This window comes from Dermacentor variabilis, chromosome 11 (assembly GCF_050947875.1).
Source record: "Dermacentor variabilis isolate Ectoservices chromosome 11, ASM5094787v1, whole genome shotgun sequence".
NCBI classification, from domain to species: domain Eukaryota; kingdom Metazoa; phylum Arthropoda; class Arachnida; order Ixodida; family Ixodidae; genus Dermacentor; species Dermacentor variabilis.
This window is the reverse complement of record NC_134578.1, coordinates 19,518,662-19,545,443: the sequence shown is the minus strand read 5'-3', so window position 1 is coordinate 19,545,443 and position 26,782 is coordinate 19,518,662. Positions and strand designations below refer to the sequence as shown.

Sequence of the window (26,782 nt, the reverse complement as noted above, 5' to 3'; positions counted from 1 at the left end):
TGCGCCACGCTGAGGGCCTGCGTGGTTGTGGTTCGGGGTGATATTTTGTGACGGATAACGCCGACGGCTGCGGACGACGACGCCGGTTCTGCGACATGGGGTAGACTCTCGACTACCGCGTTAAAAAAGGCTTCTTACGCTAAGGCTGTTCAAAATAGAAGGCATCAACCAGTCATGACGATGGACTTATTATTACCGAAAGCTGCAGCCATTCGCAAAGAAATTTGAAAATTCAAAATCCACGTCAATTCGACTGCGCTTTACCACACGGGAGACATGCCATTTGTGACCGGCAACAGAAGGAAGACTATAATGGCGCCACTTTCGCATCACTTTTGTAGTAGACAAGTCACTTAGAGTTGACGCTCATTCGGGCTACGTTTGTTGTCCTATTGCTGGAGAGCTATTCTTATCGAAAGTGAAATGAGTATGGTTTAAGGGTTTTGTCTTTCATATGGCCGCCAGAAGAATAAAGTGGTGACACATTTGTTGGGCGTCCCATCTTCCTACTTTGCCGCAATACCTTTCACGTTAAAAATCACTTCCGTGAGGTCATCTTATCCTATTAAGCCAAACACAGGCACTGCTGTGATTCATGTATGCCATGCGGCACTGTTCTTTGCTAATAAATACATTTTAAATGTTCACTCTTGCATGGTTTTTTACAAAGAAATATATCAACAAACACAACTCACTTAGATTAACTCCCGAAAAGTAGATTTAGCCCGCGAGTCAGGACTCAGTTACAGGGGCCGAAACAAGTCCCCGTCGTAAATAATAATAATAATAAAAATAATAATAATAATGTTTATTGCCACACAATATACAAAACAACACAAGCAATAATAATAATAATAATAATAATAATAATAATAATAATAATAATAATAATAATAAGTCTCTCTGAGACGCGGCAGAAACCCAATATTAATACATGTTGACGTAGTCGTGCAGTGCAACTGCTTCACTTTCCCGCTGTATGGTTTCCTCACGTGGCCCGAAATAGCTGTTTAGGCTATTGCTAACTACAGTTAGATAATTAACACATCAACGATAACTATATTGTTACATCATAGCACCTTTAAAGGCTAAAACGCTAAGACATTTCTATTGCACATAAAAGAAGAAGCTCTCAAAAACCAACGCGGCCATACTTCGTATTTCTTAAGTCATTCCTACCGTGCTCTTTTGCAGGCACTTTGATTGACGAAAAAAAAAATAGAGTATGGTCTTACTTTTGAGGAAGCTCGGAATGTATACGCAGGAGACTGCAGACGGCCGACCGCAGACGTGCTCTTCTTTATCGACAGACTTTCACCCCACCCCCCCTATCTGCTGAACTTATTTCTACTTCTTTAGGCCTAATGGCCTAAAGAAGCCGTTTTAATTCAAGTGCGTAATTGGTAAGAATAGCCGTCTGCCAAAAGTGCAACGCAACTCACACGACGCAGGAAGCGCGCCTGTACCGGTGCAGACGCGGTAAGCTTACGACGCCCACGCGCAGCTTGGCGCTAGGCCTAACGCACTGCATCTTCCAAGGTCATTCCCGAAATTGGCCAATTAGCTTCGCTCGCTTCTGAAGCTAACTGGTGCACGTACATATATATGCATTTTTTCGCTGACATCCCGGCAGCGCGCTCGACTTCAGAAGTGCATGCGAGCTCCATCCAATTTTTTTCACGGGTCCGCAGAGATTTCCCCCCCTCCCCGCCCCCGCTTCACGCACACACGCTCATTACGGGTTCTCCGCCTGGCACTTGGACTTTGCTTGGGCTCAAGAATCCGCGGATGCCACTTAACTGCTCGCTTACTTAACCCGCCGGTGTGTGTCTGCGGTGTTCTGACAAACAGCTGCAGCCCTAATGCATTCGGTTCCGGAATAGTCCAAGCAGGCTTTGCAGCCGGGGATTTTAAAACCGAGGCTTAGGCCTCTCACTCGGGTCTCACTCAGTCCGTGCAGTACAGCGAGAGCTATTGGTCGCGCCCGCCAGCCAATCAGAAGAGACAAACAAGAAGTATGGTTCCTTCATTATCCACCTCTGATTGGTCCTCGTGCTAGCGTCGACGACTGAATAGAGGCATCCACTTTTCTCATCGCATTGTGAATGCGCCGTAAGTTTCGTAATGTAATAATTATGTGTAGTGTCATATTTGCTCGATTACCCGCAGTGGTGGCTTAGCGGCTATGGTGTTGCGATGCTAAGCGCGAGGTCGTGGCACGGAACCAGAGACGCGTGGGATACCTAGGTGGTCAAAATTAGTCCTAAGTGTCCCACTACGGCATGCCTCATAATCAGGTCATGATTTTGCCACGTGAGTACTCATAATTTAGTTCATTATTCGTTCAGTTTTATTTCGTACCACCAGAGACTGGGATTCGCTCACGTTGTGCAGATTAGCGATTCATTGTAATTAAAAGAACGCTTGTCGCACATGGAAATAATGTTTACGAAGTTTCACTTCTTTTTCGTTTTACTCAGAGATAGTATGCACAATTCTAGCTTGTGGCATTCTTTGTATGCCTTGCCTATATTTTCTGAATGTAGTGAAAGTTATCGGTCTAGTAATCGTTTTCTGCGTATTCAACGACAGAAGATAATACGAAAGAATAAAACGAAATAGAAATGGAAGGAGTTGTCGGGCACGCTGCCAAGGAGCCCGCGAGCTTTTCAATTCTCTGGTTACACGAAACCGGCTTGCTGTCACTATTGCTATCATCCTGAGAACTACGTAGTTCCGACTGATTACACCTTACCATGCAGATCGCCCGCTACTATTTGTAATTTGCAGTACGCGCCGAAAAGAAGTTGGTTCAACACCTAGTTAAAAAACTTTTGTTCATTAGTCTATTATGAAATCGAGGATTTGACGTAATCCCGTCTGGTCGGGAAAAGGCTGACCAAAAAAAGAGAACACCGCCCAAGAAGAAAAGTTGTAGTGGGAACTTAAAGGACGTTCACAAAGGATTGCGAACAGGATTCCCATGCGGGAACCGAAACGTCTTATAATTTCTTACGAAAAAGTTCTCTCCTTTTTTTTTTCTGCATCGGTGTTCTCAATTTTCGTCATTAGCCTAACGCGAGTGATTTCCCGTGCAAGCTGTGCTCGTCTTTTTGAGTTAACTAGCTCAATGGTTTTGCCACGTTACCGCTCGTATGGTGCTGTCACCGACATTTATTTCAAGGATTCTCCATAGTCTTAAACAGTAACAAAAAAATGACGCTCGTTACGTGCGTGTCGTACGTGGCACGAATGGAGACTTGTATCTGACCGTGCAGGTTACCGTAACGACTGCACCCTCAACCCCGCTGCGAGTACGCGTGCAGACGGCAGAAAACTTGCGCGGGGAAGAAAAGAAAAAAAAGCGACACTGGCGTCGTATCAGGCGCAAACAGTTTCAATATACCGGACAACCGATACACATATAAGGTACGACAAGGCGCTCGAGACTTGGGACGTTCTACACTTGTTCTCCCTCCACGTCTTTACAAGCGTGCCGCAGATTCTCATAACAGCGAAGCTGTATGTGGCTAGTCGATTCGTCCGTCCATCCGTGTGTCCGTCTGTCGGTCACCTGTACGCCGAAAACTCCTACGGCGCAACCCCATGCGCATGCGCAAAAAAAGAGAGAGAGAGAGAAAGAGAGGCGCGCGATTAGCCAACCCCACTTAGCCGAAGGCCTGTTTACTCCAATCCACGATGTCACGCTACCTGGTCCGAAATTTTCATTGAAAAGGCTCGCGTGATGAAAGCGGTGACGTCAAAATCACTGCTGTCTACTCGGGAGCATCCCCATTAGATTCTACGGCAGTCGGGCCAGGTAACGTGACGTCATGGATCGGAGTGAAAAGGCGTTGCGCCATATAGGCGGTGTTGGATTAGCTGCACCAGTAGTGACGTCGTTGCTCTCCGTTGCAGCCGAACGCGCACGCAGCAGTTTCTCTCCGGCTCTTAAATGGGCAGGTCACGCGTCATACGTACTCCTGAGGAGCAGGCAGCTTTCGATCAGCAACGCCGCGAGCAGAACCGGGAACGAGCTCGTCTACGCTGTGCCGATGTTGCAGCCCGGGCACAAGAACAGGCTCGTCGATTCGAGCGCAAGCAGCAACTGTACCGAGGACCCAGCAGCCTACCGAGCCGTTGCTTAGTGGACCGTAGCAATTTAGCCAGTGATAAACACCGGGCTCACACGTTTCAGTTTCCCTGGTTAACCATCTGTACAGAGTGCTTGTGTGTTGATTTTTGAAGTTGCTCCCACATTAAAAAGAAACGGTCACCCGGTATAGCCGCACAGGATAGTGCTTACAGACATCGAATGAGACTGATCGAAGTGCACGCATGTGTTTCATCTTTAAGCACAAAAGCGTCACGAGACCACCCGCGTCGCCCATGAGCTGTCCACTAAAATTTGCACTCGCTAGAGCGTATAGGTAGGTCCTCTGTAAGTGTGCATTTTCATCTACATGGAAACAATAAGAACGTTTATAATTGCTCCAGGTAAATCTTCTCACTCTCTTCTTTTTTTGGCTGAGGTGGAGGTTCAGCAGAGGCCCATACACATGTTTGCTGTTGTTGCAAATATGCTCGCTTCAATGTGTGAATATAGAATAGTCTTTACATACCGGACCATACACAAGTAAAAGAAAAAAAACGCACACACAATTTGAAACAATATAAGAAATAACACGAATGGTTTTCACGAGATGCTCAAAAAGAAGCTTCTTGTTTTCTATAACGTGAATTTTATCGCCATAATAGTTATATTTGTCATTGACCGATGGCGCTTTAGTACTCTCGAGAAGTTGCAGCGGTCGAGGTAAGTAGAAAACGATTACGGTATTGGTGTAAAGACAGCAGATAAGATATTAATAGAACTGGAGTCATTGCAATCGTAGGTAGTGCTAAACATAGTGTAGAGTTTTGAAATACGAAAGTCAAGATCGAGACGGGATAAATAATAGACTAGATAGCGATGGCTGTTGTAAAACATTATTAAATCAAGCAGAGTACGGGAATATTTGTCGCCGTCCCCTTTCAAAGGGGATGCCAATAAACAGGATCATCAGATATATTTTTAAAGTAATAACGAGGGGAAAAAAGGAAATGATAGACGAAATGCTAGACTGTAATAGGTGTAGCAAAACCTTATTGGCTCAAGTAAGGGCCCATTTGCTACCAGTCCATTTCGAAGAGGGGGGGGGGGCAATATAAAAAATCGTAATCGTCTTCATCATCAACACAGTCCCATCAGCGAAGATGGGACTGTACCCCGTCGCTCTATAGTCTGTCACGCGTTGGGAGCACTTGCCATAGACACCACATGAAGTCGACTAGGTGGCCAGGCAGAAATGACGCAGTTGTCGGACCCCACGACACATTATTGGAGCGTGCGCGGCACGCTGGGGCAACTAGAGGAAGTAGGATAAGGCTGACGTTGTGCTCGCAGCACGGTTTTCGAGAACGTCTAGATCAGGACATACCTGTTGTACGTGGCGATAACGGCCGTAGAGTAAAATACATGTGCCTTTAACACTTGTGGTCTACGATTGAAGGGTTTGCCCGGTAGCATGTAACAATTTTTTGTGCCAAGGAAATAGCAGGCGAGTACACATGCGGGACACTGATCACGCTGTAACAGGCGGAGCATAAATCGCAGAGCAAGCAGCCAGCAGCGGACAGACACAGATGGGAACGCGAACCCACCACGAGAGCGTGGTTGCCCCAAGTGCCACTCGACAGGCCAGTTCTGTACTGCCCGACCAGAAGAAGGAACTAAGACAAACTAATACCCGCGTCCAGCGTTGGACATCGCTTCGGCAAAAATAATTTGGAATCACGCTCACCCAACCACGCAAGCCCTCCATGTGGTGCAAGGAACTTATTGAACTCATCGAATTTCTCATTGTAAAATCCGTTCAAAATGGTAAAGTACGACTCACACACAACCTACAGATATGATGGCATCAGATTGTATTTTCAATATGCGAGAAAACACAATTCTGTTACGCGAAAACTAAGAAAAAATGACACTAACCATTTTTGCGGCTTTAATACCATACATAGAGCGGCCATTGCCTCCCAAGTTTGCGCGCGCAAATCTCAAAGGCCATAAAGCGGCGCGCCTAGTTCCTTGCAACACCTTCAGATGGCGCTCGCCTCCGACGCAGAAGCCGCGTTTCTACTAGAAAGCTCGCCCTCGTGCATAGCGTTCGCCTCCAGCGCTTCCCGTTAAACATTACGCTTACATAAGCTGTAGTTGCCGGGAAGCGTGAGAAGCGCTCGGGATCTTTGAATGCTGTCGCGTTCCACTCTTAAAGGCGAAGCTTAAGCGTGCTCCACATTTTTCTTCAAGGCGTTGCATTCTTGCCATTTACGTTGCTTTTGGATTTCCCACTGCCACGCAGTCATGCGTACACCGTTCCCAAGCATTTAGACGGAATGGTGAATTATACCCACAAAGCAAGAGACCCATAATTACGGAACTGGAATTATTCAGGTACAGCAAGCACATGCTCGCGCTATTATACCCTGCGGACACACACACGTGTATGGTTCTAGGCGCTCAAACGGAATGCTGAATTCCGTACACACTTTTCGGCGTAAAGATGAGCGATCTAGGACGTTGAAGAACGAAATGAAAAAAGATTGCCAGGAGGCAGAACGCGAACCGTGAATACATGTTCAGTCATGCAAGAACCATTGCCGCAGCGCGAAAGAGAGAGATAAAAGGACGATAGCCCTGGGGCGAAGTTTCGGGGTAAGGGTGGGCCACCCGCACGGCGACGGTGAATTGATACGAAATATGTCGAAGGTACGCCTGCTGGCCCTATTTCTCGGAGCTCGGAGTTCGAATCCACAGAGCGATACGCTGAGAAACGTGCAAGCCGGTGGCTGCAATACCCGTTGGGAGATGAATTATATGTGAACGATGGGATTTTTCGAACGGGAATGAAAAAAAAAAAGGAGTTGGCCATGTGAAGGCGGAATGGAGGTGATGGGGAGGAGGAAACGTTTCCTTCCGGCTTTGCAGATTCTTAACAAAAAGTAAGAAAATGTTTCCAATCGATATCGCAGCTCGTTTCGTCGACGCTTTCATGCCAACGCAGCTAAAGTTCGGCTTAAGTTTCTTTGCCGACTTTTTTTTTTCGTCGTCGATTTCCATGTCTCGAAGAGTTTGTGAATATTAGAGCGTGAAAAGAAGCGGGGAAGAATAAAGTGTGTGTGCGCCTTTGAGGGCGTAAAATTGCAGACGATGCATCATTTCGATCAAATCTGCAGCTGTGGATTTTTCACCTGGTCTGACGTTAAAAATTTTCGTCTGCCACTCGAGGGAGAGGTACTTGCGCATAAGGTATAGCGTGTCCTTGAAGTGTAGAATCCTTACGCTTGCAAAGTCCGACTTTGGAAGTGCTGTTAGCGGATATAACCATCGGTATCAATTTCTTAACCATATATGTATGCATGTGAACACGCCCATATTCAAAGTCTCTTTGCTTCGCACCGAGAATGACACACTACCAAGCAGGAAATAAGAGTTTACTTTCTAGTTTTGCAATTGAACTTATTAAAATTAATAAATACGAAGCCTTTCAGGTACTGATGCTTCTATCTTTTTCTTCTTCTTTTTCTTTTACGGAGCTTAAATACTGCGATTCTATTACACGTCATTTGCTTCTCGCATGCGTCTGTTTTCCTCAGGCTCTTTATATCGTGTAGTTTATATGTTTATACGGAATTCTGGCATTCCTTCTGCTCGTGCTGTTTTGCACCCCTTCTCCTTAGCCGCTTTATGCAATCTGTGCATCTGACATTTACCCATCATAGCAAGTGTTTTTGAATAAGGTTGATATATAAAAAAATAAATAACATCTAAATAAAGCTGGCAATGAAGAAAAGGTCTACTAATGATTCTACAGAGAGAAATGTATGAGGGGAGGGGGGGGCAGGAAGGATGATGCCAGAAAAAGCAAATAGTGTCTAATCTGGAAGCTGAAGAGTGAAGTATTCAAGAGCTTGTTACATACTATTGGTGGCGATATCGTCGTCATGTATGACGAAAGATTATTTACTATCCTTTCTTTGGGCGGTAGTCTTTGTCAGAAAGTATAGGGACCACGTAAGTTGGCCTTCGAATCTCTTACTTCTTTCGTAACTAAAACGAGGTTTAGAGGGCTTCACAAAACGCAGACAGGGAAATTACAGGGTACCATTCTGATTTGAAATCAGCAACTGTAATTAAGGAAAGGTAGTTTAAATGTGGCAGAAAAGGAAAATTCCCGCAATTGAGTGCCAAGCCCAGGTCCTTCACCTTACACGCGCGATGCTCGACCAATGGACCGATGGTGGCGGCTGTCCCCCCGTCCATTTCCTTGCGTATATTTGTGTATGCGTAATAGATTAGAGGTGGGAATGTTAGCCAGCGCCACACGTGGACGCCGCGGCGGATGTGGAACATCCGTTCACGGCCTCCGAGATTGCAAGGCGCACGCCGTCGCAATCTCGGAGGCCACGTCCGAATTTAAACACGCGCATCATGCAGTACGTGAACTCGGGAGCGGGAACCGTAGTCAATAAGCCCTTGCATGCATGCTCTTTTAAAGTTTATAGATTGTCGTTATGCGACGAATGAGAACAATCGGAGATCCCTCGATTCCCCGTGGGCCAGTGTTCGAAAAACGTTCTTACGCTAGTAAAGTTCGTAGAAACAAAAAAAAAATACATATTCTAGTGTAAGCGAACATATTAACTAAGGCCGCCTACAAATGAGAAAAAGTTCTCACGAAAAAAAAAAAAAAAACCTTCGTGAATTCAGCCTCTGGAGCCGCATTCACAATGAGGTGCTGAGCTATAATTGTTACTAAGAGCAAATTATAACTAGTCTTAATGCTGGACCTATCATTAGCGAAGGCGGTTGGTCAATGGCAAAAAAAAAAGAACTTACGAAAGAGAAGCTTTGTGAATACGGCCCCCGATTCTCTTCTCCATGGTGCGTTAACGAGGCGTGTATACGCGCATCTGTGAAACATACACAAAAAGAAAAATAAAGGAAAGGAAACATTGAACACTTACGAAATAAGTACGCAGAATAAGCGCTTGAGAAAAATGATACTTCGCTTCTCACATCTAATGAGCACTTATCGCTGTACCGCAGTGTTCGGGCTGGCATGTACCCACGTACGCAACCCCCCCCCCCCCCCCCCGCCCCACCTGTTCCTAATGTAAGCAAGCGAAAGTGCAAGGAAGAGTTTCAGTTGGATCAACAGCGTCGACGCGTCGCGTTCTTGACGCCTCGGCAGGTTACCTTTTCTTTTTTTCGTCGGTGCACTCACACGTTCTCTACTTTCGTTAATGCTATACCCTTGCTTATCACCACTCGTAACGGGTTAACGGACCGTGAATGCCTCTTGGCAGACGACCACACGCAACAAGGTTGCTTGCTGAAAAAAAAAAAAGAATGTCTTCATATAAACGCAAGAAGACCGAGACCTTCATGCCCTGTACCATTGGTTCGAAGATTGCGTTGGAACGATAAGAACGACTAGAGTTTTTCAAAAAAAACGGGGGAAGAATGTAGGATGATGCCGTGTGAACGATAATTATAGTAAAAGATTATTAGGTAAACTTGGGATAGGAAAAGAATGGAAAAAAGAAGTACCTGAAATAGAAATGTAAATGATGAAGTAAAGAAAGACGGAAAGAAAGAAAAAGAGAAAGAAATGTTAACAATTAAGTCTATTGATTGGGCGATAACGAATAGGGACAGTGGAACAATACAGAACGAAACAAGGAAGACAAAGGAAGGCCTAGCTGGTGTTTGTTCGTGACGTAAGACTGGCAACGTGAATCGACGGGAGGCAGGGAGACAAGGAATCGAGACACACGAGCCCTTAGAAGGAAATAAACGATAAGAAACAACTGAATTTAAAACGAAGGAAAATGGAATGAGACAATGCGCGAAGCGGTATAAATAATGTAAATGACAATGACATAATGCAGTTCAGAAAATATAGGTAAAGTTGAATATACTTACGAAGTAGGACCAAGAAGAGAAGAAATAGATTTGGATTGAATATTCTACGAAAATAAGGAAAGATAGAAAGGAAAGGAGAACGCAATAATCAATAAAGGTCACCACAGTAAGAAATTAATGCAAGAACGGGAAAGCTGGACTTGCTGGAGGCTCCATCAAAACAGTGATGGGATGGGGAGGGGTGGGGGCGGGCGATATCCTTCACCGCTCTTCTCTTCGTCAGTTTCCCGGGAAGCTCAAGAAAAAAAAAAATTGTGAGGGACTCAGACAAAGCGACGAATACACACGAACTGTGAAAGGGGACTTTCACAGCTGCCCCGATGTAAACGTAGCAGGGGACTGCAGCCGCAGTGGAATCCTGCTTGCAGACAAAGTTGGGCTCGCCCTGAAGAGCAGCCCTTCGCGCACTCGTCTTCTTTTTTTCTTTTTAATTCCGTGCGTCTGCATTTCTTTACGTTACTCGACAAACTTACAGTTCCGTTGAATGCAGGAGGCTCGCACAAAGGCTCGAACGAAATAGAACAAGTAGGAGAATGAGAGAGAGAGAGATAGAGAGAGAGAGAGAAAGGAGTAGCAACACTGCAACGCGGTGCTCGCGAAAGTGCCTCGAAGAATGGCATTCTTCCCTCGCATGCCTTGGCGCCCATTGTTATCTCGGCGGCCGCTCTGAAAGCGAACTCTGGCGGAAAATGCTTCGCCAAGATAACATTGCAAACTCTAGACGTTTAGGTGCCCGTGAAGTTGGAGTATATTAAAGCACACTCCCCCCTCCCCCCCCCCCCCCCATGCACCTCCGTTCTCTTCCGAGGCTACGAAGAATGCGATTTTTTGTTGTTGTTGTATCCCTTCGGGAACCATTCGACATTTAATTGCTAAATGCTGCGGTCACTGTAGAAATGAGTGTTGCGTTATGCTCAAGGTGGGAAAAATGTATTGAGCCCTACCTATACAGTCGCGCTTGCGAACTTTCTTAATGTAGCGGCCCTGTTTTTTTTTTTGTTTTTTTTTGCGCAAGCAATTATATGGACACTCCAAGCAAAGTTTCGCCGTTACCGTGATGTTCCGCATATATTTATGTGTGTGTATTTTATACATTTATCTATGCCGTATGTACAAGCTAGACGTTGTACTACATAGATGTACTAACATACAGAACTGCATACGTTTCAATAAAGAAGAAGCTCAAAACAAGTATCCGAACCGCATAATTTATAATGCACACCGACTTGGAGCACCTGGTTTCTGGCACTCGGTCGGTGCTGGTCTTCAATTAACCACTAGGGCCAGTAGTTGTGTGCAGCTCTTCAATGAACATATTTGAAGCCAACTTAGGTGACTAGGTATACGTGCCTCTGGGAAAGTGCAGCTCTACAGTGACGAAAACGATCCGTTAAATCTATTCCATGCTTAGCGGAATGAAACTCACGTCACTGAGGTTCCTGAAGGACATGCAGCAGCCCGACCTTTTAGCAGGCTGCACCACAATTTCACTGGCTATGTGCCACTTTTCAATGAACGCCTTTCAGGCTAACGCTTTAGCGAGCTGCGCCATGAATGGACGGATTCTGTGCCGCTCTTCAAAGGACCTCTCACCAAGAAGGGTCACTCAGTATGTTCCACTGAATAAGAGGCAATCGAGAGAACAATCATCAGCGTTTGGAGGCACCGGCGCGCCACGCTTCTCATCTCGGAGGCCACGCTAGAACTCCTAGGCAGCGCCACTAGATAGCGCAGCCCGTCCAGAAAGAAGCGTGAGAAAAGAGCCCGGTTGCCGCGTGACGAATTTCTCGGCGCTTGCCCGCCCCGGCGCACCGTGCATTTCGGAGGCAACGTGCAGGCTTCGATGCGGCGTCGCTAGATGGCGCCGAGTGTTCTACCGAAGCGCGAAAGAGGAGTGCCGCTACAGTGCATGCCTCGTGTATAACTCGACGGTCGCAATACGTTGCTTCGCAATATTGATTCAGTGCTGAATTCTTTGTCGTCGACAGACATCGTGAGATGGTTTCTGCGGAACTTATTACTGTTATGTCCTTCCAATAATTCCGCTATGATCTGCTGCTACCAGCATTTCACCCGACGCACACAAGAAAAGTGGGAACACTTGCGCTTGCCACTTTGCGCGCAGAACTTCCCAAAACTAATTACATCGTTTGCTTGTTCCTTTGTTCGTTCGTTTTGTTCCTTACTAGACTGTCAATTTTTTTTCATTTCTCTTTTTTTTACCCTTGACTCTTTCGTGTTTAATTAAACATCCTGGAGGACACACTTGCTAAGCAATACTCACCCTCCGCGGACTCTTCAACTTAGTTACAAGAAAAGATGCACTTCTTAGTCCGCGCTCGCAGAAGAGCTTGGGTTAACATAAGCGACGGACGCGCTGTACGGCCGAATTACAAGGGGGCCTCTCTTCTTTGAAGCTGCCGCGGAGCTTCGCATACTTGATCATGCACGCTGCCGCCAACGTCCCCGGTGAAACGGACGTTTTACCTTGCGTACTTCACATTTCTACTTTCAGAAGGTAACTTGGCGCTCAAGCCCACAGCTCATTTATTCGGAGCTTCGATGAGGCAGCGTCTATAATTTGGCGAACAACGCCGGAGCCACATGTAACTACTGTACTGCGTATGACCGAATACGTGCAGTGAAGCAAAAGCTATAGGGGTTGGGTCAGCCGAATAGAAAAAAAATAAGTGTTACTTCCATCGCCACCTTTTGGTCGCACATGTTGTGCGACCCCGACTGAATCGAAGCCTCATTGATATATGTGTCGTGTACAATTGGATTTTGTTGTACGAAGATACGCAGTTACGTGCTGTGTTATGCAGTTAAACGTGGATACGTTATGCTTAGCGTGTGCGAAAATGCGACCGTCTATTGGTGTTCTAGGACTCTTTTACGTACTTTCTCTTATTCACGAAATTTTGTTTGACGACTTACGTTTACGTGAACCCCATGAAGTCGGATCTAGTCGGTTCGTAGGGCCGAAATCCTGCCGTCGCAGGTTCGTGTAAACGCTAGCTGGTCGCGTTGAGCGAACGTCGGGGCGATGCTCTGTCAACCTGCCTGCAACGCGTGGGTTGACTCGTTGAAACCACATGGCAGGATGCATGCAAACGCAGTCCGGTTGGCCTTGGTCAGCTCCATTTCCGACTAGACCCGTTCGCGTCAACTTCATGTAAACCAAGCTTCGGAGTGTTCTTGTAGCCGGACCAGTTCTGTGTCTTCCTTTATAGTTTGTTATTAATGCAAGTGTTCGTGTCTTAGAGGAGATTCAGTGCGTCTCAGTGATTTTATTTTATTCACTTATTCTTAGTTGCTTACCCTGCAACGTAGAGTTGCCGGATACACTAAACGTGCCAACCTCTCTTTAACTTCACATCAAAATTAACAACAAAAAAGGCTTAGCAGCGTACAATGGGCTGATTCCTCATCCCTTTCTCAGCAACACGCAGTCGGTTCTCGTTTACTGATTGACTACCACGAACCTTAGTATTGATTGCACTGCATCGATCTAGTGAGACCAAGTTGTGGACAAGCCACACAGAAGAAGCTGGCAAATTCTAACCGTCCGTGCGTATATATCGTCCGACTCTTTAGAGCTTTGTTCAAGCGTACAAGTGTAGACGAGTGGCGAAAAGAATAAAGCACGTACCCGGGGTTAACGACCCCATGCGACGTCGCGACGTCCTTTCTCGGTGCTTAGTACAGGCTCCCAGACGCGCCGACATCAATGACGCCGCCCATGTACACCTCCGGCGAATCCATGCGCAAGCAAACGCTTGCAAAAGGGCTGTCGACGATGGGTTGGGAGTCTCTAGACGGCGGGGCATTGAGCGGGCGGTCGACTGTATACGAGAGCACTCGACTTGGTTGCCTCCCCGCGGGCTATGGTGCTTACCCTTCGATAGAGGCGGCAGCTATAGGCTGGGCGCTCAAAGCGGAGAAAAGAGGGAGACTGTGTGCACGCATTTAGCGTCCCTGCAGCTATAGCGAACTCTCGTGGGAGAGGCGCGCCTCGTGGAAGGAGTTGCGCGCAGTGTCTTCTAATGGACAGCTGCCGCTGTTCTGCTGAGAAAGGGGGATGATTTCAGATGTATACATTTCAATTACATTGGTCGGCGATGTAATTAGACGCACCCCCGCACCAAAATTCTTTGTCCTGGTCATTGGCGCCCCCCCTCCCCCCCCTTGACACTCACGTCAAATCACGCTCACCGGAAAATAGGTGTGAGTGAGAACGAGCTGTGTGGCCGTGGGTGACTAGGCCAGGCGATGCTTTATAATGCGTAAGCATTCTTTGGCCAGATCCCTACGCCTCTCACGCGACAGGTGTAATGCCTCTTTTCTGCACAAAAATACGTATTTTACACAGTTAAGACATTTAATCGTTATAATAACGTAAACTTAGATGATTGGTTGCTTTATAAGCGATAAGGAATATGTTAAACAACTAAAAACGAGAAAGAGTATACCCATAGAGATACATAGGGTTCCATTGAAAATACGTTGGGAAGGTTGTAGTAGGGGTAGGCCAAATGAAATTTGGGGGTAGGCCAACTTGAAATTTGGCGGTGGGCATGCAGCGCAGAAAACGCGCGGGCAGAGCAAAGAAACACCAGACAGGACGATCGTAATTTAAATTTAGCCGTGAGCCAAGTTAAATTTGAGGGCGGGTCAACTCGAAATTTTCACGTGGGCAAACATACATTTGGGGCAGGCAAATGAAACTTTGGAGGTGGGCAGAATGAAACTTGGGGGTGGGCGAAGTTGGAATGCGCAAGTGGGCAAAGTTCAATTTGGGAGTGGACCAACATGAAATTTGAGGGCGAAATGACCTGAAAATTGCATGTAAGACAACTTAAACTTCGGGGTGGGTGCACTTGAACATAGTGGGGGGGGGGGGCAACTTAAGTTTGGGGGTAGGCCAACTTGAAATTTTGGTTGGCACAACTGAAATGTAGACTTGGGCGAACTGTAAATTTGGGGGTGGATCTACTTTGGGTGTGCGCGAACTTTATATTTGAGGTGGCACAATTATCCATTTGAACGCTGCTGAGCGTCCTTCCAGTTATCAACTCCTTGCGGGCAGGCCAGCAGGTTGAGACGCTTGGCGCGTTTTCATCGGGCCTTACCGAGGCGTAGCTAGAACGCAGGCGAGAGCTGGCGCGGACAGGGAACGTGCGCATAACACAGGCTTGTGAAAGCGACATCCATGGTGACGTGGAGTCGCGGCAATGCACTCTCCCCTCACACAATAGATATAAATAGATATAATAGATAATAGTCAATAGATAATAGTCAATAGATATAAAGACTTGTTTTATTCTATTCCGCATAAGGGATTCTTGGTTGGGATCGAAGAAGCCATTATTAGTTTTTTTTTTAGTTTTGGTGCTGTTGCGTTTCAAAATGAATGTGGCGTGTCTGTTTCAGAATTTATGAAATTGCTTCAGCTTTACCTTTCTTCGACCTTCGCTTGTAGAAGAAAGGGACCTTTTTCCTTCAAAAATCGGGATATGTATAAGGTCTTGTATCACTCCCTTGTTGAGCGATATATTTTTGGCTTACCTAGACAGGAACGTCCAGCCACGGTTGGACGATACAAAAATAGCCAAAGCCTTTCATTTTGTGAATGATATTTTGACTTTGTTTAAATGTGGGGACAGCTCTGTCGCGGCCTCTGCTCGGCAGACGTTGGTTCTGTTTGAAGAATGCCTATCTCCGCTCTCACGCACACATGAACTTTCGAAGAATGGATCCCTTAGGTTTTTAGATCTGAAGCTATCCTTCGCTCGGCAGCATGTATGTTGCATGTATGAGCCGCCTGCCAGTAAGCCTCTATTATCCTATGCTTCCGCCCATTCAAAACCGATTAAGAGAGGTATCGTTCATGCTGGCTTGCATAATGCTCTTACAAAGTCCTGATATCATTTGACACCACCCTATAGTTTAAGTTTGCAGGCTGCACGGCTACGGGTGGCTAGGCAGCCTAGCAACCTTCTTGTCTCAGTCTCGGAGAAGTTGCATAGTAGGTTAAGCATTGAGCCTCAGGTGCATGATCGAAGTAACAACACAGCTGTTCTCCCGTACATTCGTGGGATCTCTCACAAACTTAAGAAAATGGGACAAAGAGCAAGTGTCGATGCAGTTTTCAGTGCGCCTAGAAAATTTCCCGTACATTCATGGCACCTCTCACAAACTTAAGAAAATAGGAGAAAGAACAAGTGTCGATGTGGTTTTCCGTGCTCCTAGAAAACTTGCACAGCTTTCCGTTAGAACTAATCATGTTGCTGAGGAACGTAGTTCTTGCAGCATCAATCACAGAAAAACAAAGTATACATATTGTTCCAAATCTGTAGTTTACAAGATACCCCTGGAATGCGGTCATTCTTATATGGAGCAGACAGGTAGATACCTAAATGTTAGGCTGTAAGGACATAGAAATAAAGCGCGAAAAGGGCGAGAAGGGTTTCTAGGTGTCCATTCCGTTATTTGAAATGACCAGCATCTTGCTAGGTATCCTAATGAAAACACTAGGCTTATCATTCAAGCAGCGGCGATCGGTGAGGGTGACTGGGTTAGTAAGCCGTCGACTGCATTAAGAGATAAAGAAGTTGTTTTTTGAGATCGCACATGAGCGTTCGTTCGTCTTAAGGAGGCGGTCGTGGTTCGTTTGAGTTTTGAATGCGGAGTCATGCTTCGGCTTCGTGCTTTGGAAGTGGTGCTTTTGTCGTCGTGTATATGCTTATTATTCAAAATAAAAATTCAGTTGGAAGTCAGCGCTTGTCTTCGTCGTTCTTTCGGTCCCTTTGTCTGTGCACGCGCTGTAAGTGAAGTTTCCAATGGAATGCCAACTCGAGCCCGTACCCAAACCCTCGGACCCAAACCGTACCCTCGAACCCAAACCGTAACCGAACCTTGTATCTCCAAAAACCCGTCACACACATTTTCGTTCCTTAACGTCATATTTCTCTAGGGCAAACTTGCTCAAGCAATGATTCTATGCCCGCGCAAAATCCGTGTGAGACATCTTGCCCGGACGTAGCGTAATGTCTTGAGAATAAATCAGCACCTATGTCACCTGACTGTTGTTTATCTGACAGCTTTGTGTGTGGTTGTACATCGTCTTTCTATCTTTTTACTTTCTTAATTTGTGTTTTGCGCTTTCTTTTTGTATTTCCGGCACTTCGAAATGTTGAACCCGCTACCGTACTTCTGAATTCTAGCCCCTCCTGCGTGGGCCTTCTGGCCTGCAGTATTAAAAAATAAATAAATAAAAATAAGTAAAATACCAGACATCCTAAAACTCTCTGTTGCCGTCTCTGAGCGCGTATTCGTCGAGTTCGTCGTGGTGGTAGTTGCACCGAGCCAAACTAATGGAGCGGCACATAGCCATCCCACGTTCCATTAAGGTCGGGAAAACCTTCGGGTACCTCACTGCTCAGCCGCTTTGATCGCCTCTGGGCGTCTGCAAGCAACTCTACATGTGTACACCCTAGGGGCCGCGTGCCACCAGGAGACGTCTCCGACGCTGCTCCGCAAATGCGCTCACGGTTGTGTCGCCGGCCCGATTGCTCCCCGTAGTGCGAGCGGCAATGTCTTCCTGCGCCGCCGCTCGCTGAAGGAGAAGGCACGGCGAGTGCGTGGGCGACGTCAGTGATGATTATGCAAATCGTGTACTCGGGTATACGACTTCAGTGCTTCGTCTAAGAGCGCGATTTGGTTATGGAATCGTTTTTGCCCTAAAATAAAGGGGCTTTTCGTTTGACTCGAAGGTTTTCGTGGCGAGCAGAAAGCGAGTGCCTGCAGCATTTGTTCTCTTATATATATATATATATATATATATATACACACACACACACAAACGGTGACCCGCCATGGTTGCTCAGTGGCTATGGTGTTGGGCTGCTGAGCACGACGTCGTGGGATCGAATCCCGGCCATGGCGGCCGCATTTCGATGGGAGCGAAATGCGAAAACACTCGTGTGCTTAGATTTAGGTGCAAGATAAAGATCCCCAGGTGGTCGAAATTTCTGGAGTCCTCCACAACGGCGTGCCTCATAATCAGATAGTGGTTTTGGCACGTAAGACCCCATAGTTATTTTTTATTGCATAAGCGGCGATTACCGGGCCACCGCGTGTGCAGCCACTCACGGAAAGAGGCGTCCTGCTCCCACAGAGAGTTATAGGCGTTTGTAAAAAAAAAAAAACAAAAAAACGTAGTGTACTTTTTTTATTGCGTGCTGTTTCGTAAAATACCCTTTTACTTGCCCGTATTTCTGTACGCGTTGTAATCATCACGATCGGGTTTCTACATTGCGTTTGCCACCCCTCCTGCTTTTGTATTCAATAAAGCGATCAATTTTTATTATTACATATAAATACTGTGCAGACAGAGGTATACAGAAGGAGGTCCCAAAACATGAATTGGGGCCTCTTGTTCATGGTTAACATATAAGCGCGTCGGCAACAAACAGTAGTTGAATCGGTACAATTACAGTAATGATAAATAATGAAACACAGATATAAGTAAATAAAGTAATTAATAGACAACAATATGTCAGCAGTAAGCAATATTGCGAAACTAGATAAAACTAACGTAAAGGACAAAGAAAGAGAAAAATTCGAGAAAACATTTAAAAAAAACTTACTACCCTTCATAGCGCCGTTGGTGTTGTATAGCTGATGATTGTGATGGTTATTAGATGTTTCCTGATAGCGGGTGGGGAGCCCGGCTAAATGTTCTCGGGTGGCTAGTGGGGCGCCATCTGTACGATGAACTCGGCGATTGACAGATTGGAATGCTTCACGCGCGAACCGCTGTGTGTTTTCCTGCGTTTTGTACGCTTTCTTTCATTTACGTAATTCTTCTTTTATTATTATTAGGCGCGCGAGTGCACACAAGAGAGCTCAGAGACAACCTGGACCGGCACTGGTGCAGTAATAGGTGCAGACCAGAATATTTTAATTGAACAGCCGCCTTTACAGCAAGCGCACTTAAATTGACGCTAAAGAGAAACACTGAACCAGTTTAAACTATTCTTTCCAAACTTCGTTTACGCGAGCTTTTGTGGGAATATTTTGAATATTAGAAGAGAACTACGAGGTGAAGATTCCAATATTTTATTTTGCAATAATGAAATATTTATTTTCATTCTAATATGATGGACAGGCAAGGAACGAAAGTTAAAGAACAAGCTTATCTAGCTCATTTTTTCACAAATAGATATACATCTTTCTGACAAATACACTTCTCGCCTAAACCCCAGCGCCAGCACGTAAGCGATTTTAAATTTTTATTTTTTCCTTTGTTTTTTTGGGGGTGTGTGTGTGTAATTTGGCCTCTGTGCGTCAGTAAATGTTGTTGAAACTTGCTAGTGTCAGTCCTCGGCTCTTTCAGAATACAGCGCGCTCCATGCACATTTATCGATAAGTTACCTAACCCGAGCAAACGCTGTCGAAATTCGTGACGTCATGCGGAGCCGTGTGGCATTCAGAGCAGCTTCGCCGCCCACCTTTCGTGTTTACGTCTTTTCGGGGATGTCACCAAGCCTTCTCTCACGAAAAAAAAATGGCTTTTTAGTATTCCGGTATATTAATACGGTTAAAATATTTTTCCTCTTTGTGCCCCGATAATGTCGACGCCTATGGCTGTCTGTGGGCGCAGCCTGTCCAGAGAATTAGGATTTGATAAAGGGGTAGCTGACGCCAGATCCATGACGAGCTTGCACAAAAAAAAAGCAAGATCGCACCGCTACCGCGGCTTTATTTTTTGCCAGTACCGGTAGTCCCCGTCAAAAAATGCTCCTGCCTATGAGCACTGAAGATTCTGGTCCATAGATGGCTACCAGGAGCAAGGCATTGCGCGACTACCCATCTCGGAGCTACATATGACACCATAACAGGCTTCAGACAAAACGCTTCGCGAACGAGTTGCAAAAACACTGGTACAGCGCTGTTACTTATACCTGCGCGCGCGGTCGCTCAGTGGTTATACGGAGAAATGCGATGCTGAGCACGCAAGGTCATGGGTTGGAACCCGGTCGCGGCGGCTGCATCCCGATACACGGCGAAACGCAAAAACGCTCGCGCACACTGCAGAACGCCACATGGTGGGAATTATTCCGATGCCCTCCACAACGGCGTGCCTCGGGTCCAGAACGCGGTTCTGGCACGTAAGATCCCATAATCATAGTACCTTGCTGGTGAAGCAGCGCACAAACACTGACACAGTGGAGACTCCACTGTGTCCACTGTGTCCACTTGTCTCCACTGTGTCCGTGTTTGTGCGCTGCTTCACCAGCAAGGTACTATGATCACTCACCAACTAGCCCAACTTTCCACGTTACTGAAAGATCCCATAATTTCGTTTACTTTTGAGAAGTCCGACTCTGTTCGAAAAAGTTACCGTGAAGGAGGACCGTTCGCGTTTCTCCGTGAGAATAATCAACGTATACAAATGCCAGCCTGCGCCCCGCGACTAAACTAACCAGAACAGCACCGCTGCCCGAAGACCCCCGCCCCGCATGGAATACCCATACTGCGGCGGTAGAAAATCGGCGCGAAACAGAGATCCGGGACGACGCATGCATAAACGCCGCCGCCACCTATACGACGAACGTACGAGGCTATCGAAGAACCGCGCGCGTCCATATATATATATAAGGCGGCTCTCGTCCGGAGAAACGGTAAGGGATCGCTGCCTCCAGACTACAGCTCCAGAGCCACGAGCCGCTGCGGAGGCCTCGGTTATTTGCATATCACTATTGAATATTTCGCCCCGCCGTACGCTTCCCACTTCTGCAGCCACTGCTGCCCCCCCGCCCCACCCTGCCAGTGCGTGCGTGCGTGTGTTCGTGCGCTCGAGTGAGCGTGCCAATCGATGCAATAGAAGGCTCGGCGAAATGGGGGGACTGGAAAAAAGAGGTATAACGTGGACACCACGGATCTCGCCTCCCCGAGCAGCCATAGAGAGAGCCCCGTTGCAGCGGTACCGTCGCATGCCCCCGTTGTACCCTTCCGCACGCACGCACGCACGCACGCATTCACGCACATACAAGTGCGGGAGCCCGCACGTAAAAACAGGCGAGCTCACACACACGCACGCGCACGCACGCGCACGCACGCACGCACGCACGCACGCACGCACGCAGGCACCCGAACAAGCACCGCTCCTGAACCCTGCGCCGACCTGCTGGCGGAAGAAGAGGTGTCTCCGGAGTCGCGCTCGGCCAACTCGGGATGGAATTCGTATTCGCTCGCTCGGCTTAGCCCTATACTTCCAGTCCGCTAGCGCCTCGACTAGGCGGCGCGGCGGAATATCTTAGGCAGGCTTTCGGTGCCCGCCCGCGCCACCACTGCGCGGCCGGTGCCGGGAAACGCCTATGCGCACTTTCTCGCGCCAAAATGGCATAACGTAGAGAAAAAAAAATGCCGTTAGAGTGAGCAGTGCTATATAACGTATGCACAGGGGGTGCCATTCGAGTGTGGAATGTCTCCTGCGCGTTTGCCCACGCTACCTTGAACCTCCGCTCACGTGATGCGACGATCTCGATCCTCTGGGTCTCTCGTGTGGCTAACGTCGCGCAAACCCGACCTCGCATTCAAACGCGGTTTCTGCGTGAAGACTTGGACAGCTCCGTGCCCCCCCCCCCTCTCCACTCTCCCTCTCTTTCTCTTCTATTTTACTCGGAATTGAAAACCAAGGAGTTTTACCCGCCGGTCACCCCGTTATGACGGCTGCGTCCTGCGGCTTCGACGTTCTCACGACAGCGCTTTGAAACGTCGCTCGGGCTCAGGCGCGAACTGATATGCTAGTATAGTAAAGGAGGCGTGCGCATCGCACCTCTTACTACATTCGCCCTCCCCCCCCCCCCCTACCACTGTGGGTGGAATTAGAAAAGGCAAGGCGCAGAAGACCAGGACTCCAGATGAAACACAAACGACAGGACCGGCGTGTTTGTGTTTCATATTGCGTCCTGGTCTTCTGCGCCTTGCCTTTTCTAATTCTAGCACGAACCAATTAGCCCAAACAAGAGTTTTATTGGTCACTGTGGGTGACTGTCTCGGGGCAACCGAAACTAATGCCGCGTAAGATCGAAAGGAGCAATCGTGAAATAAAAAAGGTGCAGTTTCACGCGAAATGCGAAGGATCGATTGCGATAGCAAATTAGTGGACAGCTCTACGAAGTAAGGATAGCAGTTTTATCGGCCGTACAAACTTGTAAACATAGGCGTACTGACTAAATTAACAAGCATGGCGTCACGCGCGCACGACCAAACACGACCACATTTCACTCGATGACCGCGGAAACTCGCTCTCAAAACGCTGGGGTGAGGAAGCGCGGCAGCAGCAGCGAGCGAAGTGACCTTCGTGCTGAGTCTCGCATCAGCGCGAAGCCGCGAAAACAGCGCGCCGCGGAGTGTGTTCGCGTCGCAGATGGCTTGCAAGATACAGCGGCATGGGCGTGCGGGCGTGGCCGCCCGGGCCGCCCGCAGTAGAACGCCCTCCCCCTCCATACCCTCCTCCCGGAGCCTCGCGCGCAGATTGAGCCGCGATCGCAGGCTCACCTTCACACGCTTTCACTTTCGCATAGAGCATACGGTGCGCGGCGACGATTTCATCGCCCTTGAACTTTATGCGAAACCTCACGGCGACGGCACAAATGCGCTTGGAATTTCCGCGCAATAGCTATCGCAATAATCAAAGCAAACGCGGCAACGGCCGTGCGCTCGCGCCATGATTTCCTCGCGGTTGTATAAATCAAGTGACAGCTAATCATTATACCTTTTTATGAAGTGTTGTCTTAATTCATAATACTGGGACAAAGTTCTGAAAACGCGTGAATCTTTGCATGACCTCGTAAGTTCATGTATTCCGTTATCACACTAACGCTGCGCCTCGCCGTCCCGAAGGCCATGTTCTTGGCGTTCTCCGTGCCAAAGAAGCGACATGCGACGCAAATGTTGCCGTATTCTTGGATAGCACCCATAGCGTGGACTGACTGACGTTGGAAGCGGAACGGCGGATCGCTTCGCAACGGAGAGCTGCGCATCACTCGAATCTTGCTTTTGAAAGCACTGATCGATTTTGTATTTGAAATTTGAAATTTTTTGTTCGCCATCCCGTACATTTACAGATGGAGGGACTATGTAGAAAAAGAAAGCTATCCTTCAACAGCTTGACGTGTCTACAATCCCTGTTTCCGCAGGGAGGCTGCATAACGCATGCGCACATACATATACATACATATATATAGCTGTATACATAACTTCACTGACATGTTTCTCACTCACGCTTTGCTTCATGTCAAGAAACAAATGCAAAAACACAGATACATAACGCTAACAGATATTACAACGAAGCCGTATACATTAGTTTCAGTTCCTTGGATGATGACGTAAAAAGATCAAATCGGAGCTAATTACAGTAATTTAACAGTGTAGTATTTTGTATTTAAGGCATTGTTTCCCATAGTTTGAACGCGTTGTTGGTATAACCAATTCTCAAAGTGTCTCGTAACGTAATTTGTGGCTTTTCTCTGAAGTTGGGCTTGAGTACGCAGGTTGCTCATATTTCGATGGATTTCCGATGGATTTCGATAATTAATTGAATAGAGGTTGCAATGTTCATGCTGTTCTCAACGAACGTTTTAATTCGAAACCTTCTTTTTTTTTCGACGTTTAAAATGTTGTTACAGTTGTGCATTCCGGCATCGAGGGTGTTGCGCAACACAGTTTTATTATTTGTTTTGACATGACAGAGTGTTGCGATACGGTTGCTCAAGTCGCCAGCAACGTGTATGTGCCAGAATTTGTGGTCATGAAGTCTGAGAGGGCCGCCTAAAGTGTTTATCGTACAGTCTTGGGCACCGTTGGTGAACTTTTTGATCAGTGTAAATCGGCGCTAAGTTCACGTTGTACGGCCCGGGTGACTTTTTGATTGAGTAGAAGTGAAAACAGAGCGTTGGCATGCGTTGTACGTTCTAAAAAAAAAAAAGCCCCGCAAGCGATACAACTGAGGAAAAGATTATCAGAAGCGACGATCACTGAATAACAACATTTTTATCGGTCTAGGCTGCGGCACTTAAAGAATGCGCTGTACTTCTGCCATAACTTAGCCGATATGAGGTTTCTTCTTTTCTCGATGTCCTTCAATCTTCTCTGTCCATAATCAGCTGTTTATCTTGCTTTTTCTTTTCCTCTCCCTCTCTCTGTTTTCAGTGTCTATACAAGGGCGCAAAGAGGCGCTTGGAGGAGCCACGTCGCAGAAGTTTATAGGATTCATGCTAGTAGTTGAATCCCAGGATCAAAATAGAATCACCCAAGACGTGGGAAGTTTTCAGGTGAGTACTACTCCCTTTCCCGACAGAAACACTGTCAAGCAGTATTCCGTTGTCTGGCACTATGCTGATGTGGCACCCTTCTTGAAAAGAAAGAAAGAAAGAAAGAGAAAAGAAAGAAAGAAAGAAAGAAAGAAAGAAAGAAAGAAAGAAAGAAAGAAAGAAAGAAAGAAAGAAAGAAAGAAAGAAAGAAAGAAAGAAAGAAAGAAAGAAAGAAAGGAAAATGGTGTTAGAGTCGAAGAACAGTCTCGATATACAAACTTCCTGCGCAGCGCAACTTGATCGGTTATTGAATGTCTCTTGAGGCAGTGCGAAGTGGCTGTAGTGACAAGCTCTTTCCGAGGAAGAAAATGCTAAATGCTATGGAATAGATATCGTAAGTGATTATAGCCGAGCTCTGCGGTCTGAGCATCAAAGAAGAAAAATGTGTTGAAGTTGCCCAAACTATTAAATATATTGGTGGTCAGTGCGAGGGAGGTCCCTCGGTACCACCTCTCCGAAAAAAAATCTAAAACTGTGAACTTGTGGCCTTACTTTTTTGGTCGAGTAAGGTCAATAAATTTTGCGATAACATTCACATCAGGAGTCTGTGAGAACAATAGGGCTGAAAAGAAAGAGCTGTTGATGGCATTTGTCTATAAACCATGCATATTCTTGTTCTTTGTAATTCGAACCGGTGTTTAGAAATGGGACATGTGAGATATAGCGCTGTTAGTACATTTCAGATGAACTACTGGTAGCGGCAGAAATTACCTGCACGAGAAATTGCAACGTGCGGCCACTTGAGAAGATTCTCTAATTACCGTATAATTTTCATTTTGGCAGACATGTTCACCTTGTGAAATTGAAGCCAGGCAGTAGTAAAGGGAGACATCATGAGCAGATATACTGAGACTATAGCACTACTGTTAAGATATCCGTCCCCAAAATTTATCAAATGTCATAGGCGGTGCAGTTAGCAACATCTCAAACTGTAGAGGCAGGCCTTTTTAGGGCACTGTTAACTGGAATTTTATTACGCATCTTTTAGCAGATTTTAGGGGCACATCTCGACAGCGGTGATATATAGAATATCTTCTTAATATGCGCGACTTCACAATCACTCAGATTCATTATCGCTACTTCACCGTGTATCCTAATGTGGAAAAATAAGAATGTCGATTATTGAATCAGTTTGGTTAGTTAGTTGGGCATCGCTACTTGTGCAAGTAAGTTCAGGTAACCCACCAGAGCAGACCGAATCCGGCTCTATGTGCTCTATGCGATGTTTAATTAATCACTTCATAATATAAAAAAGAAACAACGCGAGCACTGTATATTCACAAGGACTTTATAAGGTATAAGATACACGTTGGTAAAAAAAATAGGAAGGGGGAATGCAATTTGAATAAGAAGTCCGTAGACAATCCATGAACTGTAGATTCTTTTTTTGTGTAAGGGCGGATGTTGTAGTGTAATGTGTTGGATTGTCGGTGACAAGTTTAGAAAACAAACACGCTGCTGTCTCACGAAAAGGCACTTCGTAATTGGCACCAGCCATTTACGTTCGCTCATTTCCGTGACGTCATGACGGAGGCGCGGCTCCTTTGCATATCGGGCCTCTCTTGGGAACTATCTTTTTGAAGCACGCACAGCGGATTTCGCCGGGGAAACTAGTACTGCATTCTTATAAGTTGCCGCCGATCACAGAGTACGCTTTAACTTCGCGGGTTGTGTGTGTGTTTGTGCACGCCGTAGTGTACAGCGACGGTGCGCAGAACTGTGATTGACCCTTCGTTCCCTTTTCTCTTCTTCTTTTTTTTCCCTTCTAGTTATTCGGCGATGCGTTGTCTAAATTTTCAGAAGACTGCCCGCACGCGGTGGTGCAGACTTCCCTCGTGCACAAGGCCGAGGTCAGCGTGCTCTGGGTCGCACCGCCGGCGGGCTCAGGATGCGTGCTATTCAAGTACGTATTATATGTGTATATATATGCACATAATAAACGCGCCCGGCCGACGGGTCTATTGTAGCACTTTATTTGTTCATTTATTTATAACGATACTGCTCAGCTTATTGCGAGACCTTCAGGCAGGAGGGGCATGAGCACAGCAGTATAGCGTAGCGAAAGTGATGGCACACGGGCTCGTGCCCCTCCCAAAATTTCTGTTTGAATGCGGCCTGCAAAGCCCGTTCCCTCTCCTCCCACACCCCTCTCTCTCTCTCCCTCCCCGGCTCGTGCCCCTCCTGAAATTTCTGTGTTGGTATGCGGCTTGCAAAGCCCCTTCACCCTCCCCCCACCTCTCTCTCTCTCTCTCTCTCTCTCTCTCTCTCTCTCTCTCTCTCTCTCTCCTTGTCAGCTGTCAAGTGCATGCCCCTCCCGAAAAACATTTCTGGCTACGCCACTCTTGCATATGCACGGCAGCACAGAACA

At 46.8% G+C, this 26,782-nt stretch overlaps 1 protein-coding gene across 4 annotated transcripts in view; it reads left to right on the top strand.

Annotated features, from left to right (window-relative positions):
• LOC142563541 (spondin-1-like) overlaps positions 1–26,782 on the top strand; it is a 190,892-nt gene that overhangs the window by 122,099 nt on the left and 42,011 nt on the right. For all 4 annotated transcript variants that reach the window (XM_075674092.1, XM_075674089.1, XM_075674090.1 and 1 more), the window contains exons 2-3: positions 24,254–24,375; positions 26,184–26,317. In XM_075674092.1, the coding sequence (XP_075530207.1) occupies positions 24,254–24,375; positions 26,184–26,317 (256 nt within the window). The remainder of the gene's footprint in view (positions 1–24,253; positions 24,376–26,183; positions 26,318–26,782) is intronic.